The sequence below is a fragment of the Salvia splendens genome, chromosome 7 (genome assembly GCF_004379255.2).
Source record: "Salvia splendens isolate huo1 chromosome 7, SspV2, whole genome shotgun sequence".
NCBI lineage: Eukaryota > Viridiplantae > Streptophyta > Magnoliopsida > Lamiales > Lamiaceae > Salvia > Salvia splendens.
This window is the reverse complement of record NC_056038.1, coordinates 11,330,843-11,351,574: the sequence shown is the minus strand read 5'-3', so window position 1 is coordinate 11,351,574 and position 20,732 is coordinate 11,330,843. Positions and strand designations below refer to the sequence as shown.

The window sequence follows — 20,732 nt, the reverse complement described above, 5'->3', positions numbered from 1 at the left end:
CATTTATTGGCTACGACTCCGTCTTCAAAAGCAATATCAGGTCTCGTATGAGAAAGATAAATTAATTTCTCTACAAGTCAGTTGATACCTCTCTTGATCTGCCAATAGTGCATCCTATGCAATCTATAGCCCATGGTTCACCACAATAGGAGTTTTTGTGAACTTACAATCTAATAATCATATTTAAGCAAGCAGAATGAGAATATATTTCTTCTTTCTCATAAAAATTACCACCCAGTGATCTCAAGACCTATATTCCATGGAAATATTTGTCTCCTAGTTCCTTCATGTTGAATTCTTGTGAGAGGTTTCTTTAAACCGTCAATTTTCCCGACGTCACCACCTATAATGATCGTATCATCTATATAAATTATCATAAATGTCTCCGTCCCATTATATATAATTTTTTTGGGCACAAGTTTTTAGGTAGTGATGTTTAGTGGTTAAATGAAGAGAGAATAAAGTAGGAGTGAGAAAAAAGTAGGGAGAAAAAGTAAAAGAGATGATAAAGTAAGAGAGAGATAGAATGTTACTTTTTTTACCATAAAAGGAAATGTCTCACTTAAAGAGGGACAGTCCAAAAATGAATAAGTCTCACTTATGGTGGGATGGATGGAGTACCTTATCTCCTTGACTATTCAGAAACAGGGTATGATCAAAGTAGTCTGTTCGAATCCATATTTTATCATCACATCTGTAAATCTCCCAAACCAGGCCTTGGAAGACTGCTTTAGACCATACAGAGTCTTTTTTAGGAAGCACACTCATCATATCCGAACTCATGCTAGAGAACCCAAGGGATGCCTCCATGTATTTGTACCTCCATGCTAGATGCCCTCCATTTTTTGTAGAAACTGACAACAATACTCGAATAATGTTCATTTTTGCAACTGGAAAGAAGGTTTCAGAGTAGTATGCTCCATAGGTCTGAATATATCATTTTGCTTCCAATCCTTCTTATACATCTAAACTGAGCCATTGCGTCTTCGTTTGGACCTACCTACACCCAACTAGTTTATTTCCTATCGGCCTTCTGTATTTCCCCCATCATGGTGACTGAAAGCTTATTCGGTTGGGCAGTAAGACGAATTGAATGCACAATGTTGTTGTAGGCTACCTGACCTAACAAGTTCAATCAAAAATATATTTTTCTACTCGCTCGTATCCTAAGATGTCTAAGGTAAGAGGGGCCGAATCCCACACAGAACATCGTGTTATAAATGTTACTCTACTTAAGCCTTGGGTTTGCGAGGGCGCCATGCCTTTAGTTTGATTGGTTATGGTACTGATGCCCCTAAGTTGGGGAGATGGTACATGCGAACTTAACCACTTAAGAAATGAAGGAAATGGTACTTAACTAAACTCATCTCGGTAACTCTCTGCAATTATATGACTGGGAGAAGCTCGAACTATTCTAACTGGGCAGAAAGTAGGGTGTGGACGTGTGGTTCCTAACTCTTCCGATCCTACGTTTGTTGTTGACCAGAAAAGTACTAGTACTTGGACTAAGTATACTAAAATATTTTTCCTCCATTCCGTCATGTACTAAGAATTTCATTATACTTCATCCGTCCTAAAAGAAAATAGGCTAGTTTTATCATTTTGGGTCGTCCCCTAGACTAAGTCTAAATACAGAAAGTTTTCAACAAATAATAATCCTACTCATTATTTATAATGTGGATCTCTTAATCCACTAACACTCCTTCCACAACCTTTCCCACATGTCTCTCTTACTTTTTCTCATCTTTCTCTTACTTTACCAATTTCATACTGAAACTCGTATAATTTACAACTTTGTCTAACTTTTTTATGATGGAGGGAGTACTAAGAAGTGTCTTCTTTTTTTTTCCTCAAACACCATCACGGCGAGGGGTTAAGGCGGACCCCCAACCTGTATATATCAAAAATCACCAAAAGAACATACATCATCCAAGCCCAAAAGAGTACTAAGAAGTGTCTTAAGGGTTCATTGTCTCCTTTTTTTTCTTTTCTTTTTTTTAATAAAAAACGCCCTTTGTGGGCGGGAGGTTTAGGCAGACCTCCAACCCGTAAATAATATCAAGATAAAATGTTCTAACAACATGATCTTAGCCCAAAAGTGACTAGGATCTAAACAAGAATATGAAGAAGCCAAGTAGAGGTCCCACAAGTCGAGATCCTCTGTACTATCAAGTGGAAAAAAACTGACTATATATATACGAGGGAGAAACGAAAAATTATCAAAACCAGCCACCAAAGAAGCTGAATCAACCCACATCTCTACGTCGGAAACAGAAGTTAGGATGTCCCAGCTGGTTCATCCTAACCAGCGCCTTCAGATACCGAGGCGCAAAGATTGGATCATAGTAAGTAAGGACAGGGGTCTGAACCCCCCTACCTGCAAGAAAGTCAGCAGCTCGGTTCCCTTCTTTGTAGATGTGTGAGAACCGAACATGTCGCTGAGAAGTCATACTCCGGATCAAAGCCATGTGATGTCTGAAATCCGCAGCGCCAAGCTGTCTAGATGACAACAAGGTAACCAGAGCCGCTGAGTCAAGCTCAATCCAGATGTGTGTCGAAAGCTCCATAGCCATCTCGAACCCCGAATCAGAGCCAACAGCTCCACCTCAAAGCTCGATGATGCGGCTATTGGAGCATAGAAGACACGCAAAAGTCCTCCATCAGAGCCTCGAACCAATCCTCCCTCCCCCGCCTCCATTGTTGATGTAGAGAAGGCACCGTCAGTGTTTAGCTTCACCCAAGGGGCATCAGGGGGATGCCATAGGACCATGAGTGACCGCAGAACACGCTCTCTGGGGGAGAAAGGTATGAAATCAACCGAAGGCGAGCATCCCCTCCAGTGGGTCGGGGTGATCTTGCCGTCCAAGACAAGCACGTGCAGGTGGTGAGTGACCTGCCAAATAACATGAGAGTGACGAAAAGGACGACCGCCATGCTTGCAGCCGTTCCTCTCCGTCCAAAGAAACCAAGCAATCAAACATGGAACAAGAAAACTAATATGTAAGGCATGAGCCCTCTGGAAAGAGGACCTCCGCAAGTGACCTAGTCTAAGTGCAATATCAGTGCTCGTGTGAATCGGTGTGTGCGATGAAGGAAACCAGGCATTGAAATACTCCCATGCAGAAAAAGCCGACTGACTCAAGAAAAAGACATGACTAAGAGACTCGACTGAAGGAGGTCGACAACACTGACATCTAGACGCTAACTCAATCCTCCTCCTCTGCAACTTCTCATCCACCGGCAACCTACCAAATAACAACCTCCAAATGAACACCGAGATGGTAGGGGTCAACCCTTGGTTCCAGATAAGCCCAAAAATCTCCCTCTTCGGCAATCTAGTCCGAATGCTTTCCTAGGCTGAGGTCACAGAGAACTCGTCATGGCTAGTCAGACTCCACCGCCTCACATCCTTCGCCCCCAACTCGATCGGCGTGGCTCTGATCTGGAGTTAGCCTCACATCCTTTGCCCCCAACTTCATTGTCTCCTAAGGTATTAGAAGTTTCGTTTGTTCTCAAGAATGGTATTTCTAATCCAATAGCATTTGGAGGATATAAAACACTAACAAGCCAGGTAATAGCATTTTACAATATAATTAAGGATGCCAATTTGGGTGTGTGATCAAATACTAACTAAGTTACACTAATAACTAATAACTAATATCAATTTTGTAAGTTAAAAATATCAACATAAAGACATAAATTTATCGATCTTCTTGTTTTAATAAACTTATGTCTTTGTATTGATATTTAAATTTACATGTTGTAGTGATATAATTATGTCTTTGTGTTGATAATTTTAATACACGGAATTGAAAGTTATTAGTTATTACTATAAATTAGTTAGCACACTAACACAACCCTGCCAATTTGTATTTCTAATTATATTATCAATACTTCAAAAAACGTCATCTTCCTTGGTGACTGGTGTCGCAGTTAAAATAAGAAGACATAAATAAAAGCGTCATGAAAAAACAAAGTATTAAATTTACAATGCTTTGTTTCATAATTAGATAAAAATATGTTTATTTTAATTAAATACGCACAATTCGATTTATTTAGGAACCGTTTTTTTAACCATAGATGTACCGAACCCGCCTTTGGCGGAATCCGACTAATCCTGCTTAACCGTGTTATTATTAACTAACATTTCCTTTAGTAAATGCCTTAATTATATTGCCAAAACTAATTACTAGTGGAATAATAACGGATCGACGTTGTTATTTTACTTGCTGCCAAAATATTTGTAATGGACACAATCCGCTACTAAACCTTAGCAATGGATTGCCAACAGACTAATTCTGCTATTAAATATTGACACCAGAATATAATCAAAATTGATCAAGTTTTAGTGGATTAGTAGCATAATCTAAATATTAGTAGTTAACTAGCAGTGGATATATTCTGCTACTAAAGTATTTTATTTATTTTACATATTGGTATTATGTAGCTATTCCGCTAGTGATTTCAAATTTATGTTACGATTCAATTACTTTGTTATGTATCCAATTGCGACAAATTGTTTATAGCACCTTATTCTTATTAATTAAATAGGCGTGTGCATTCATATATATCATCGTTGAATTTGTGCTAAGATTAAATTTAATTGATTTATTATTTTTGATAAAATTATTTTAAAATAAGAACTGAATTATTCCAAATTTTTATGATTGAATTTTTAATCTGAAATGCCAAAAAAAAAAATCAAAATATTCTAAAAATCAAAACAAAATAGTACTAATAATAATGTTAGCTAGTAATTCGAATTTTATTTTTTTTCGATTTGAAAATGTCAAATTATAACCGATCCGAATAGTTCAATTTTTTTAGATAAATTCAAATCAAAAGTTCAAAATACAGCCGAAATTCAATTTTTCATTTTGGTTGGTATATTTTATTCGAATTATCTTGCCTCCCTACAGTCCTCTCTCCAGCAGTGACGTTGGGTGCCAATTTCTAAACAAAAAATCGTTAGCGATTAACTCATTTGAGGTCGGAATTGGATGCACACTCGCAATTTTGACGACCTCCGTAGTCGGATCACACACACTGCTTCGCCTCGCCGTCTATAAACCGCAGTCTCCAATAGGTTTTCCCCCAACTTCGATTTTATCTGGAATTGGGTGTTTAGGGATTTTGATTAGTTGTTATTGTGATCAACCATTCACAATCTTTGTGTTAGTCAAATAAATTCACCCAATTTTCTTTTATGCTGGAGCTCAATTTGTGTTTCTTTCCATGTGGGCCCGGCTTAAACCCTAGAAAATTCCAGGTACGAATTGATTGCTCTGTGAATTATCGTTTTTGTTAGCTCAATAGGATCGGAGTGCCAGAGCTGGGTTCTTCTTTAATGTTAGTCCGATGAATCGTGATCGGTAATGTGGTTGTTTGGTCCAAATCGATTAATTGGTTCGAAAAAAGGTTATTCAACTATTGTCTAATACGGAGTATGAGCCATGGAGAGGGGAAAGATAAGTTCTTGGGTGAGAAAGAGAATCTGCAGTCAATGAGGAAGAAAAAGAAGTTGGGAAAAGACGAATTTACGCAGGCCATTGCCAGGAATGTGGTGGCGCAGGTTTGTGAAAGTTCAGGTTTTCAGAGCTTTCAGCAGTCTGCGTTGGATAATCTCGCTGATGTAGCGGTGAGATATATTCAGGAAATAGGAAAAACGGCGTCCTCTTATGCGAATTTAGCTAATAGGGCGCAGTGTAATGTCTTTGATGTGATTCAGGGGTTGGAGCATCTGGGCTCAGTTCAGGGTTTTCCATGTGCTTCTGATTTTAGGCATTGCCTTACACGATCCGGCGTTGTGAAGGATATAATTCGATTTGTTAGTCAAGCAGATGAAATCCCATTTGTAAGTCCAATTCCTGCTTTTCCAGTTGTTAGAGAAAGGGTATTGGACCTTAGTTTTGCTCAGGCACAGGAAACCCCCCCTGATGAACATATACCTAGATGGTTGCCCAAGTTTCCTGATCCTGTGAATTATGCTGAGTTAAGTTCTGCAAATGAGAAAGGCTCAGAAACCGAAGCGGTTAAGATTCAGCAGGTTGGACAACAGAACAGGAGAGCTGAGAGGTCTTTGCTGAATTTGCAGCAGAAGTTTACATGTAATGGATCTGAAGCAGGAGCAATTGTTGAACAAGGGGATGCTGCAAAGGCACAACGAGCAGCAGAAAACAATCCATTTCTTGCCACCCCTCTTCAATCTTGGGAAAAGGAGGTATCTTTGCCTAGTCTGCCAGCTAGGCTCATCGATGAGTCTTTGGGGTCTGGGTATCATCAAAGTCACGAAGTTATGGAAAACCATGTTTCGATTACGAAGCCATCTTTGCAAGCCAGTGAAGCTGCAAGGAGTGGTCCTTGTGAACCTGAGGAAAGGAGAAAATTCCTTTAAATGGGAGGGCCAATGTACAATTTAAGGTTGGGAATGTTAAGAAATCCTTAAGCATGGTGACAAAACCTCAAAACAACGGCACTGAGAGAACTTCTTGGTTTGGTGATGATCATGATGAAGCAGACGAGAAGAACGATATGGCTGAGAAGATCCTTGGGGGGGAATACGGAGTATCCACCTGAAGTGTCTAATGTGTAAATTAGAATGTTTAATTAGAGACTGTATAATTCTTTTCGGAGCTAGCATCCAATGCTTGCTTCGTAGTAGTCATAGTCAAGAAGCTTGATATTCTCTACACAAGCATTTTAGAGTTTTGAATGGAAAGTTTCGCTGAGTTGTTGAGGGTTAGTTGTCGGTTGTTCACATGAACCCATGTCATTGAAAATTTTTTCATAAATGAAATTAAAATTATTAGTTTTCGAGTTTTTGTTGTTTTACCTTGTATCCTGTGACCCAATGGTTAAGCCATTATGTTTACCTTATCTTCACTGTATCTGTTGTTTATTGGGATGGTTCAGCTACAAGATGCACTGTGTCTGCAAAACTACTCCAACAATAGACATAGCAGGTTCTAGCTTGTACAGCAACAAAGTTTATCTGATCATCAGTGTTGGGATTTACTCACACACAAGGCTTTCACACACTCAATAAGATCACACACACACTCACTGTTGTATGAGATCACACAATGCAGAAACACACACACTCACACTTTGAGTATTGAAGATGATAATCTTGGAGAGAAAACTGGAAAACTCTTTATTGATTAAACTCTATTCTAAACTACATACATGGTGAGCTATTTAAAGCTCTATAATCACGTAGCAACTGCTACTAACTAACTACAAGAAGAATCAAGAAAGCAAGAAGAATAACCGCTACATCTCAGTTAACTAACTGCTGCTCCAACGGCTAGTTCGGCTAGGTTGCTTCTACCTTCTCGGTTCAAGGCCGAGCTCCTTCCTCGGCTCAATACCGAACTCATTCTCGGCTTACAACCGAACTCTTCCTTCTCGGCTTACAACCGAACTCTTCCTTCTCGGCTCATTCCAGCTCAACGCCGAGCTTCCATACCGAGCTTCCATACCGAGCTTCCTTACCGCTGAGCTTACCGACTTCTGCCTTCTTCTTCTCGGCTAGTTCCAGGCTAGTTCCAGCTCGGTAAGCCGAGCTTACCGAACTCCTTTCTAGACGAGCTTCTTCCAACTGAAATGAGCACTCCATTATTACAATTCTCCACCTGAGGGCTCATCTCAGTTCTTGCACAAACATTGATCCATTTCTTGCAATGATCAAACTTGACTCTCCTAGATCCTTCATTTCAAAGCTTGACTTCAGATCTTGTTTAACTTTCTGAATTTCTGTCATAGAAGGCCCTGCAAGTAGCATATCATCCACATAGAGTAATAGGTAGGCAATGGGAGTTTTGCCTGCCTTCTTGATGTAGATGCAATCATCATATTCTGACTTGGAGAAGCCAATCTTCTTCATCTGTGCATCAAACTTCTTATTCCACTGTCTAGGACTTTGCTTAAGTCCATAAAGACTTTTCTGTAACAGGCACACCTTGCCTTCTTCTCCAATCTTCACATAGCCCTCTGGCTGTTCCATGAAGATAGTTTCCTCTAGATCTCCATTGAGGAAGGCTGTCTTCACATCAAGCTGTTGTAGCTCCCAGTCAAGCTGATTCACCACAGCCAATAGAATCCTAATCGAAGTGTGCTACACAACAGGTGCAAACACTTCATTGAAATCGATTCCCTCCTGCTGTGTAAAGCCTCTAGCCACCAGCCTTGCCTTGAACCTGATTCTGTCTTTATCAGTGGTTTCTACCTTCTTTTTAAACAACCACTTGCAACTGATCAGCTTCCTCTCCTTTCCATCTGTATTCAGCTTGGATTTGTCCACCAAAATCCATGTTTTGTTCTTGAGTAAAGACTCTATTTCCTCATTCATGGCTTCAATCCATCTTTCTCTATCTTTACTCTGCATAGCTTCTTTATATGTGAGTGGATCTGCCCCATCAATACCTTCAGCAGCACACAGAGCATAATACACAACATCAGAGAACTTTGTTGGTGGCCTTGTTTCTCTTCTAACTCTGTCCCTTGCAAGCTGATAGTCTCTGATGGAGTCTGATATAGACTCACCAGCCTGGTTGCCCTGAGTTGGAGCCTCTTCTTTATCTGAATCAGACTCTCTCCCTGAGTCAATAACTCCACCTGCTCCTAGGCCAACCCCCACAGGCTCCACCTTGAAGAAATCACCCTCATCTTCATTGGAGTCCGGCTTATCTTTCAGGAATGGCATCTGATCCTCCAAGAACACCACATCCCTACTCACCAAGACCTTCTGCTTACCGGGCTCAATACACCAGAGCCTATACCCCTTAACACCCCTCTGATACCCCAGCAAGATACATTTCAGAGCCCTAGCATCAAGCTTACTTTGCCTAGCATGAGCATAGGCTGCACACCCAAACACCTTGTATTTTGAGTAGTCACTATGAGCTCCATACCACATGTAATCAGGAGTTTCAGATTTTAGGGCAGTAGATGGGCATTTATTGATGAGATAGGCTGCTGTATACACAGCCTCACCCCAGAATCTGCTGCTCAAACCAGACCCAAGAAGTAAGCACCTCACCCTCTCTAGGATTGTCCTATTCATCCTTTCCACAACACCATTTTGCTGAGGATTACCAGGAACAGTCCGGTGCCTCTTCATACCCTTCTCTTTACAGAACAGATCAAACTCAGCAGACAAGAACTCTAGGCCATTGTCTGTCCTTAAGCATTTAACACTTCTACCCTTCTCTAGCTCAACCTCCTTACACCATATCTTGAACTTTGTGAGTGTTTCAGATTTTTCTTTAAGAATATATACCCACAACTTTCTTGTATAGTCATCAATGATAGCTAGATAGTACTTTCCTCCACCAATTGAACACACTGGTGAAGGCCCCCAAAGATCACTATGTATGTAGTCTAATGGGGCTGTAGAAGAGTGAATACCTGTAGGATAGGGTGCCTTCTTAGCCTTTCCAAGTATACATTGCTCACAGGGGTCCATCTTGTTGAAATCTCCAGAGATCAGACCCTTCTTGATGAGTTCTTTCAAGCTTCCTTCGGCTGGGTGGCCCAATCTCTTGTGCCATAGCATTATGGAATCATCTGACACTGCATTACTTTCTCCATCAACAGCCTTAGCCTTCAGATAATAGAGAATATGCTCTCTGTCAGCCTCCATCATCACTGCATCTCCAGATTTCACAAACAATTTTCCTTGACTCATCAATATGGTGAACCCTTTCTGTTCCAGCATTCCTAATGAGATGAGGTTCCTCTTTACTTCTGGAATATACCTCACCCCAGTTAGGATCTTTATAGAGCCATCTTGTAGGCTTAGCTTTACCTTCCCTATTCCTTTGATCTGACAAATGTGGTTATTACCAAGAACAACCGTACCCGATGCTTCTTGAAGATCATGAAACCAGCTTCTATTGGGGCACATATGGAAGCTGCACCCCGAGACCATTATCCACCTATGACTGACCCCACTGTCACTGATATTCATGAGTTGAGCAGGGGGATCAGCACTCTCCACACAATCAGATTGATTGTGTCCCTCTGAGGCCATCTTTCTCTTCCATGCATGACAATCTTTCTTCAAATGTCCAGGTTTCTTGCACCAATAGCAAGCTCTGGTTTCCTTCTGAGCATCTGAACTTGAGGGTTTAGGGCCCTCAAACTTCTTCTTGAAGTTCTGCTTCTTGAACTTCTTCACATTCAAGGCCTCTGCAGCTTGAACATTGGAGCTTGCAGAGCCTCTGTTGGCTGTCTTCTGGAGTTCTTTGGCCATCAAGGCTGAATAGACTTCTGCATAGGTGATAGGTTTATCTCTTCCATAGATAATTGCATCACTTAGCTGGTCATACGAGCTAGGCAAGGCATTCAATGTGAGAATGGCCTTATCCTCATCTGAGATCTTGACATCAACAGATCCCAGGTCATCAATGATCTTGTTGAACTCCTCTAGCTGCTCAATGATGGACCTATCTCCAGAAAAACTATAGGCATACAGCCTCTTCTTGAGATACAGCCGGTTTGCCAAGGATTTGGCCAAGTAAACTTCATCTAACTTGTCCAAGATCTCCACCGCAGTCTTGGCTTCTTGAACTTCCCTCAAGACCTTATCTCCAAGGCACAGAATCACTGCAGAATGTGCCTTGAGCTGCATCTCCTCCATCTTTGCCTGAGCCTTTTCATCAAGCACTGGAGCCTTTCCTTTCTCATCCGGTTTTGCAAGAACTGCCGCCAAGCCTTGTTGAATTAAAACCGCCTTCATCTTCATCTTCCACAGGCCATAATCATTCTTGCCTGTGAACTTCTCTGCATCAAGCCTTGCTGCCATCTCTGAAACCGTTTGATCCTCTGCAAATCAGCTTCAATATCCCTTTCCCACAGACGGCGCCACTTGTTGGGATTTACTCACACACAAGGCTTTCACACACTCAATAAGATCACACACACACTCACTGTTGTATGAGATCACACAATGCAGAAACACACACACTCACACTTTGAGTATTGAAGATGATAATCTTGGAGAGAAAACTGGAAAACTCTTTATTGATTAAACTCTATTCTAAACTACATACATGGTGAGCTATTTAAAGCTCTATAATCACGTAGCAACTGCTACTAACTAACTACAAGAAGAATCAAGAAAGCAAGAAGAATAACCGCTACATCTCAGTTAACTAACTGCTGCTCCAACGGCTAGTTCGGCTAGGTTGCTTCTACCTTCTCGGTTCAAGGCCGAGCTCCTTCCTCGGCTCAATACCGAACTCATTCTCGGCTTACAACCGAACTCTTCCTTCTCGGCTTACAACCGAACTCTTCCTTCTCGGCTCATTCCAGCTCAACGCCGAGCTTCCATACCGAGCTTCCATACCGAGCTTCCTTACCGCTGAGCTTACCGACTTCTGCCTTCTTCTTCTTCTTCTTCTCGGCTAGTTCCAGGCTAGTTCCAGCTCGGTAAGCCGAGCTTACCGAACTCCTTTCTAGACGAGCTTCTTCCAACTGAAATGAGCACTCCATTATTACAATCAGACTATTTGCATTGCCTACATTAGTTTGATATGTTACTGCTGTTCAAGCATTTATTGCATTCAATAATACTAAGTGACTCTAGTTGAAACTCATTTTAATAAGAAAAGTAAATACCAATCCTCAGTGCTGTAGTATTTGTTTGAAGCAAATTGCTAAGAGTGCATTCTTGATTATGAACTACATTTAAATGCTTAGCGCTTTGTGCCACTCAATTTCCATGTCTTGGTAAATGAACCACACAATTTTTCTTATGAACACTATATCTGTTGGACGTTGGTACAACAATATTTTATAGTAACACGGCAGTGGTGATACCACTATATGACTGTTTACATAATTTATTATTTGAAATTTACAATTTGGCCTGTCTTGTTTCCTTTTCACGATGTTGTATACTCCCTCTGTCTCCAAAAACTAGTCTCATTTTGCCATTTTCATCCGTCCACCAAAATCATTCCACTTCTATTTTTGGAAACTTATTCACCATACATTACATTAGTAACGATGTGGGTTCCACTGCCCACAATACTACTTCAACTATTTTTCTATCCTACTTTACCAATTTCGAATTAAAAGTGTTGTCCCCAAATTTTCTATTCTTAGGGGACCAAGGGAGTATTTTAGATTGCATAATACTGCATAATGGATTCCAGAGGACACCCATGAATAAGGTGGTGTGGCTCCTTCATTGAGTGTAGACATTTGCAAGGAACTTTTCTATTGTGTTTGTAGCTTTATTATGGCTTCAAATGGCTTAAACGTTTTAGAAGAAGTTGTTTTGCTTCACTATCCTATTATAACATAAGATCATAAGTTTGTTGAATTTTCACTTGATAACTAAGTTAGCGGCAGAGTTAAGTAGTTTTTCGGAATTATGTTGCGAACTGCACTGGCTGTTAATTTCCAGTATCTTGTTCCCTTATTTTGCAGTTGCTCGTGGATTTTATCCTGCTTTAACCCCCCTACCATCCATGGTATGAATAGAGTTGCTTTGTGTGTGTGGCACTTTTCATTCTTGTTAAAACTTCCTTGGAGTACCATTTCAAGCGAGAATGTTATAATCAGTCCTTTTACTGCATAGCAACATAATCAGCGATTCCGTATGTATTGCCAGTTCCATTAAGGTTAGAGTCAAACACTGTATTCTATACAGTGTAAGCTCTAACATTGGATGGCACTTATTCCTGTAAGCTATCCTATTTCAACATTGATTTAGTTCGTAATCTTTCAAGTTTCAACATATGAGCTCCTTGTGTTGTTCATACACAGTAAAAATTTAAGTGCAGTTTTTTCAGTTTTCAGGAACTGTTGATTTGATATCAGTATATCAGTGGCATCCTCAATTTCTACTACTGTAACGCGGTGTGTAATGAAAAATGTCGTATTAATAACTATATTGCTGATAGCACCGATATTTTCAGAATGAGAAACAACTGATGCCTACAGTTAGTTTCATGCACTGTGATGTTGTGCTGCCAATTTTCCTTCACTTTGCAATTATGACCTCAAAGATGATTTGCATAAGTTAGTGGTCATAGACAGAAGCATTTTGAAGAAAAGCAGCTGATACTTTTCAAGTCAATTGGATCTGTTGTACATGGAATACTTTTGAAAGCAAAATATACACTGTATTTACAAAATAAGAAAGTACCGGGTGACAATACTACATGGTAAAGAGTTCGCTGCAAGAGGCTTGCAGTTCACATGAGATGACCAAGATTGCTATGTGGCATCCTGCATAATTGTTCCATCTCCACATATACTACTTCCCTAATAAGCCCCCTGTAAGCTCAGTCTCCATGTTGTAAATAATCTGACACAGGTTATTTCACGAACCAGTATTTCATTTGCCACATCAGTATCAATTTTTCTCTGGATTTTCTGATTTAGTTTCGTTTTGTCATTATTTTGGCAGAGTTCTTCATTTGCTTCCTCAATTGGATAATCCTCTTCTTGAAGGGCATGTAATGTGTTCGAATTGAAGATGCTGGCTGTCCATTCGGATGATGCTCATGTCTTTGAAGCGTCCGAATGCTGGTGGAATCTTGTTAATGTATCTCTCACGTGAATTAGTGCTCTGATATGTATATTCATTGTCATTTGCAGCAGTTTCTTGGTTTAGTCTTTAACAATCCAGACTCGTGAATCAAGACAAACAGATCTCCTGATCTTCTGCACTTGGGCTCTCGTCTTTTATTCATTGGCAGTAACAAAGAACATTTGTTAGTCAGATGAACTATTCACGATGTTAACTATATGGCACAATTTTGGATGTCATAAATGTGTTAGAGCTGATATTTAGACGATGCGAGATCTAACATGCATATGAAATTATGAAGTGCGCACCAATACCATCGTTGGATTCGTAATGTGATATTCAGATTAAGAGTTACTTGCATATTGCCAAGTTTTGCATAACTAAAAGATACAATATTGCAAATTTGAATTCGACGTTGAAAGTTTTTACTCAGGACAGCAGATCAATACCTTGTGAAGCTGTTGATTCTTTCTCTGTAGAATGCAGTATCAAGAACTGCAACTGAACTTGGTTGTTCTGTTGTGATCACTGCGAGCATGTCTTGTTTTGGTGTTGTCACATGATCCTGTGGCAGAAATGCTAACAGTCAATTCATCTACACACAAAGGTAGCCATAGTTTTGCTTTTACTTGCCTGATGTTCTCTGGAATGCATGCTAAAAGAGGTTAACCGAGCTTTATAGCTTCTATTTCTGCATGTGATCATACACTATTGTGGCTCTCTTATTTTACCTACATGTAAAGGAGTTGGGGCTTTAGCCCCCAATGAATCTAATTTTTTTTAAAAATTCTATTATAAAGTTTTAAAATTTATTCATATTTTATACTACTACATATTAATATAGTATAAAAGCCCTTATTAATAACCTAAATTACATGAAAATTTGTTTTTAAATAAAATTTTGAAAATTTATCCCCTACTCATATTCATTTTTGCGTCTCTGTGCTCAATTATGGGACATCTATTGGGGACCGAATGGATTTATTCATTTGTTGAATTACGATTTATATTAAGTCATATTATAGCCTAATTGATTGCAAAATCAGAACAAATCAATAATTTGGCAATATATAAGTGGATTTTAAAGATATGCAAAATTAAAATTTGGCCAAAACTAAAATGGAACTAGAGTAACTATAACTGCCGGTTCCGAACTGGCACAGCAAAAAGCTGTTGAAACAGAACTAACCAAAACTGTGAAAACCGCCAAAAAACCAGCGGTTCGAAACCATAATCGCAAAATATGCTCAAGGCTCTGTTCTGGTTTGAGATTTTCCGATACTGTAACAGGCAGTTCCTAAACCTTGGGGGTGGCGGGGGCCTAACACTTCATCACTTTTACATTGCAGACTGTACGTTTTACACAAACACATAATTAAGCATATTGATTTAATACAAAACAAATGGATTAAAATTTAAAAGTGTAAAATATATCAATGCTAATATGTATTTTGAATGCTTTTTAACATATATAAATACTATAAAAAATTAATATTTCCAAATTTTTTCTATAAACATATACAATTAGAATTTCGTTATAATTCTTTATAATTTTTCTTTAACTTACTATATCTTTTGTGAAAAATAAATTAAATCGAAATGCAACATTTGCTCTTTCATACGCATTTAAATGCAATAGTAAGAGGATCAAATGACAATATTTTCCTTCAAGAGTAAATTACAAAAATACCCCTTTAAAGGCATCAAAAACCAAGGTCAGTATATTGACAGGTGAGCCTCAACCATAGCCCAAAGCCCTAGTGAACGGCGGCCATGACTGTACCAGTCCAAAGATAGCCAAATTCCTTGACGGGTTCCATTGGCTAACGCTCCTAATGTAGCAAATATACCTTCTCGGGTGAATCCCGACGCATCAACATTTCACCTAACACAAAATCAAAGTTCAAAAAGAAAACATCCTTTGCTATAAGCCTAAACGTAAGCCCTATAAGCCTCTTGAGCTATAATTTAAGCCTCAACTTGGGATTGGGATTGGGATATTTCATCGTTGGACATCTCTTTGAGTACCCTACGGTAGAACTCCCAAGAAAGGTCTTGTTCACCTATAGGTCTTTGACCAAACGGGTGTTGCCCCACATAATTCTGCACATTTTCAGATGCTGCCAGACCTTCCAAATAAACTCGAAGATCACCTCCGGGACCTGTAAAACAAGTAATCATCACCTATCGTCATCAATTGAGAAAAGTCAAAAGATCAAGGCTCATGCCATCTCCTTAACCGATAGAGATCAAACTTAGTATGTACATATTTCAGGAATGAAACTGAGAACCAAAAAAAAATAGATATACATGGAAAAGTATATGACCTAGTGAATTATCATTGGTGTCAGAGTACTGGTATGGATTGGGAGATATTGCTGAATGCAACTAAACAAGCCAAACAAAAGTGAGGATTAGTAGAAAGAAGAAGCTAATGGAAATAGAAGTAGAAAAACAAGACCCATTAAATAAATAGGAAGACAAGCTTACAGGATTTAGTAAGGACTTGTAAGGAGAATCATCCAGCAATACTGTGTTTGTTTCATTAAAATCTCCTTTTTTCCATGGGATGCTAGGATCATCCTTTTCCCAAATGTTCCTTAGCTCTTTGCAGACCAAAGGCTTATGACGATTTTCAAGAGTTTTGAACCCTGTTTGTGTACAATATCTCATATCCTGCATTGATAGTACATAAACAATACAAAATTATAAAATTATAATTTGCATTTAAGAAAAGAGTCAATTCCAAGAGCTGAAACCAACATTAAATGGTGTTAGTAGATAATTACATAGGCAAAAGAAGATTTTGATATTAGACCAATTCGAGCACCTATGCGAGCTGATACTTTCAATCAAACAGCAGTGGAACAATTCCATAGACATGATTATATGCACTATTATAGCCACATGGCGTGCTCAAATAATCAAATGCAAATCTCATATTTTTTTGTTGGTGCCTTGGTGGTGGGAATAGATAGGCAAGGAGGTTATGTTGCTTTCAATATATAATAAGCCACTAGGATATGTGCAGTAGGATTTGTATACTATCAACCAAACAACAGTGGAACAATTCGATAGACAAACTTATATGCACTATTATGTCCCCCATGGCATGTTCAATGCACACCTCGTACTTTTTGTTTCTTTATACTATAGTATAGTTAGTCACTAGGACGTGTGCATTTAGGCAGCACAGGAAATTGATTATATGAATATTCATCAATAACGCCAAAATAATCCAAAAAGATTTTATTGGACCATTAAATGTACAAAACCTACTTTGGTAAATATCAGAGAAAGCTTACCCAACAAAATAGCAACTTGTCCTTTTTATCTCCCAGTAAATAACTCACAACTCCATCAAGTATTTTCCTGTATAGTTTCAGATGTATATGCCAAAGTTAGAAATTAAGTCTCAACACAACAAACTTGGAGATGGTCCGAAACTAGAACAGAAAGCATGAAAGAAAATAATGCAGTGATCTGAAAAAGGGATAGTATAGTTTAAGGAGTACTTGGTTCTTGATGACCATATGCCCACATAAAAGTTCTGGAAACAGAACTTCAAAAAATCATCGCAGAAGGGTCTCTTGAAAACTACAAGAAGATAACGACCAGCAGTCAAATCCAATCCACTATATTTTTATCCTAATAAATTGATGCTTAAATATCAGCAATTCTAAGAAAACAAAGCAACATTCAATCCTGACCTGCTCTTCCCCATAATTTAATATCCGCTTTATAATGTTTTGGTGCTGGGGATACTACATCTGCAAGCAGACCATTTATATCAAGGACAATAAGTTTTTTCCTAACTGAAACAATCGGAGTCGTTTTAAGCCATAAGATTTCCGCATCCTTATCAGTACATGCATTGCAAGTAGGGACTGCACCCCTCCCCTCAGCATGACCGTTTCCCCTCTCCAGATTTTCTGTCGATCCTTCATCCATTCTGCTAGAGAATTCATCCTTAACTTTTGCCTTCTTGGCCTTTCCTCGTCTCTTTTTTCTTTTCACAGTCGCATTTCCTTCAAGACTTTGTGTCGGTCCTGTATCCACTTTTGCCTGGTCTATGATCTGGAATTCATCTTGAACTTTTGGTTTCTCGATAATCACATTCCTTTCAGCAACAATATCTGTTGACCCTGTATCCATTGGAGTCATACCCACATTTGGCACTTCATCTCTAGTCTCTAGAATCTTGGCATTTACATTTACTTCAGCAAGCTTTTCTGTTGGTCCGGCATCCCTTCTGCCGGAGAATTCATCCTCAACCTTTGCCTTCTCGTCTTTTTTTTGTCGCCTCTTTTCTCTTTTCACAGTCGCATTCCCTTCAGCAATATGTTGTGTTGGTCTTATATCCACTTTTTCTCTGATCTGAAATTCATCTTCATCTTTTGGTAACTTGATAGACACATTACATTCAGCAACATTATCTGCTGACCCAATATCCATATCTGCCAGGACCACATTTGGTACTTCATCTCTCTTATCCGGAACCTTAATATTGACATTTGCTTCAGCAAGCTTTTCTGTTGGTCTTGCATCCATTCTGCCCAAGAATTCATCCTCAACTTTTTCTTTCTTGGTTTTTGTTTGCTTCTTTTTTCTTTTCACAATCACAATTGCCTCAGCGAGATTTTGTGTAGGTCGTGTATCCTTTTTCGCGAGGTCTATGCTCTGAATTTCATCTTGAACTTTTGGATTATCAATAGTCACATTCCTTTCAGAAACACTATCTGTTGAACCTGTATCCATTTCAGTCTGGGCCACACTTTGTGCTGCATCTTTAATCTCTTGGTTACTGAGAGTTGCAACTCCTTCGGCTAAATTTACTGGTCTAGCATCCACTTCACTTTGGAATTCACCATTAACTTTTGCTTTCTTCTTCTTTTTCCCCTTCTTTATCCTTTTTCCAGCCACATCTCCTTGAGCAAGATTTTCTGCCGGCTGCCATTTGTCCATGGAATTTTGGTCCATGCTTTGAGCTTCATCTAGAGTTTTTGAATTCTCAGTGATAACCTTTCCATCAGCAAGATTTTCTAGTGACACTTTTTTCATTTGATTGTGGTCCAAGGTCTGGAGTTCATCTTTAACCTTTGGCTTCTCGTTGGTCAAATTTGACTTCTTTATTTTTCTTTTTGTGATGGCAGTCTGTACTTGCCCATTGTTCAAGTTACTGCAGCACATGCTTTGAGTTTCATCTTGAATTTTCTGATTCCCAATCACCGTTTTAGTCAGGCCATTTTTTTGGATTTCATCTTTAATCTTTGATTCCTTGGTGGTCAGATTTTCTTCAGCAAGAATTCTAGCATCCAATTCACGTTGGGCTTCTGCCTCAATTTCTGCCTTTGCAGTTCTTTTTCGTTTCCTTGTCCTTTTCCCAGGAACAGTTCCTTGAGCAATAATTTTTGTTGACCCTGTATCAATGTTACTTGGGTACTCATCAAGTAATTCTGAATTCTCGATAGCCACAGTTACTCCAGTGAGAGGTTGTGATGACCCTCTATCCACTTCACTTTGGCAAGAGAATTGGTGTTTATCTTTATCTATAGGCTTCTCAATAGTTTCATTTGTCATTGACCTAGTAGCCATTTTACTTCGACCCGCACGTTGGACTTCATCTTTAATCAGCTTGTCTACAAACACATTTCCGTCAGTACTTTCGTTCACCAACTGAGTATCCGTGTTATTCTGGTCCAAGCTTCGAACTCCATCTTTAACTATTCTCTTTTTGCTCTTTTGTGTCTTTTTCTTTCGTATGTTAGCCTCCTCGTCACAGCAAATTTCTGTTGAAAGCATATCCATATACAGGCACTAGAAACTGTAATTAACCTACACTATAATACCAACACAAAAATTAGAATTGGGTTAGAAGACATAATGGAGCTCTAAACTTACAAGCAACCGTGACCACTATATCACTGAAACACGCATTATTTATCCATACAGAATTCCTTTTCTCAATCAACAATGGATGCCCTAAACTTATTCCCATAATAATCCATTAACATACACATATGTATTATTCAGATATCACATTCTTTGACAGTCAAAACATAAGTACTGATAGAAGACGAGAAAGGAGCAGCCATCCATGAAGTAAAAGCTCACAATCCACAACATTGATACATGTATATACATAGAGAGTATATGATAAAATTCCAACATCGACAGAGGAATAATTTGCAATTAGAACTTATAAACTGGGAAGATAAACACACACAACGATTCATAATAAACAACACAAAATCAACTGCACAGCCACTAAATGCCCTTACCAGGGGGTTCTGGAGTGTCCTCAAGCATCCGCAACCGGGAAATTGTTAGGGGGTAGCAATTGTTTCTGCGTCAGCGGCGGCCGGAGAAGAATTAGAAACCGCCGATATCAGGAGGTTTGATACACTCCTGAATCGCCTAGCTGCGGCCGCGGCTATTGCTCCTTCGCAAATGGTGAGCGATTGCAATTTGCAGAAAAAAGGGTAACTTTTTAAACCAAATAAGTTAAATATCAAAGAAACATTTCTCTTACTCTCCAATATTTACAATCTAGTACCCGAATTGTCAACTTTGCAATAAGAATTAAGAATCCAAATTATTAAAAAAAGATATCTAAATTACTGATATTTAATATTTCATCATAAATAATGCAAATTGTTTATAATCGTGACTAAATACTCAAACTATACCATAAATAAAAAGAAATGTAGGAGTATCAAAAACAATTATTACGAAAATAGATCATGAGGCTCATCATGCGCTACTGTGGATTTTAACACAAATACAATATTAATGTTAGCATCAAAGCAACAACTTTTCTCAATCTGGAGTAGAAAAAACAATATAGAAATAAATTTTACCGTGCGTAATATTTCTATCTCCAAACATTCAATTTTGAACCATATTTGCTCGTTTTTCAACAATTAATGTATTTAATTGAGAATATGAGTTTGGGATATTCTCATTCAAATGTCAAGCCTTTGGATATTTAAGTACTATGTACTAGTAAAAATATATGGTTTGGTACATTTTTTATAAAAATATCGAGTAACAGTTCGGGTATTAATTAAACTCTAAAATTTCCTAAAATTTAATACTTCCATATTATCAGGAGTAATATAAATAAAACAACAGACAAGGATTTTTCTTATTTTTATTTTAGTTTTTTTATTGAAGATTTATTAGA

General features: G+C 38.7%; 1 protein-coding gene and 1 pseudogene across 2 annotated transcripts; one reads left to right on the top strand and one right to left on the bottom strand.

Moving 5' to 3' along the window:
- Positions 1 to 4,893: 4,893 nt before the first annotated feature.
- On the top strand, positions 4,894 to 6,813 carry LOC121810271 (annotated as a pseudogene).
- Positions 6,814 to 15,160: 8,347 nt separating this feature from the next.
- Positions 15,161 to 20,040, bottom strand: LOC121741900. 2 transcript variants are annotated; one of them, XM_042134853.1, is made up of 7 exons: positions 19,828 to 20,040; positions 17,257 to 19,381; positions 17,062 to 17,143; positions 16,852 to 16,918; positions 16,037 to 16,222; positions 15,874 to 15,934; positions 15,161 to 15,708 (listed from the first exon to the last, which is right to left on the bottom strand). In XM_042134853.1, the coding sequence occupies exons 2-7, from the start codon at positions 19,352 to 19,354 to the stop codon at positions 15,515 to 15,517; spliced, it is 2,688 nt and encodes an 895-aa protein (XP_041990787.1). In that variant the 5' UTR covers positions 19,355 to 19,381; positions 19,828 to 20,040; the 3' UTR covers positions 15,161 to 15,514. The 2 variants fall into 2 exon arrangements, with proteins under 2 accessions (XP_041990787.1, XP_041990786.1); XM_042134852.1 differs by having other exon boundaries at positions 17,257 to 19,386; positions 19,828 to 20,039.
- Between the last annotated feature and the right edge of the window lie 692 nt (positions 20,041 to 20,732).

Excerpts from the sequence above, each read along its gene's own strand:
- LOC121741900 (XM_042134853.1), bottom strand. The coding sequence starts at position 19,354 with ATGGATATGCTTTCAACAGAAATTTGCTGTGACGAGGAGGCTAACATA. Across the intron at positions 17,144-17,256 it reads TAAATTATGGGGAAGAGCAG|TTTTCAAGAGACCCTTCTGC; the intron begins GTCAGGATTGAA and ends ATCTTCTTGTAG. Across the intron at positions 16,223-16,851 it reads ACAAGTTGCTATTTTGTTGG|GATATGAGATATTGTACACA; the intron begins GTAAGCTTTCTC and ends CTATCAATGCAG.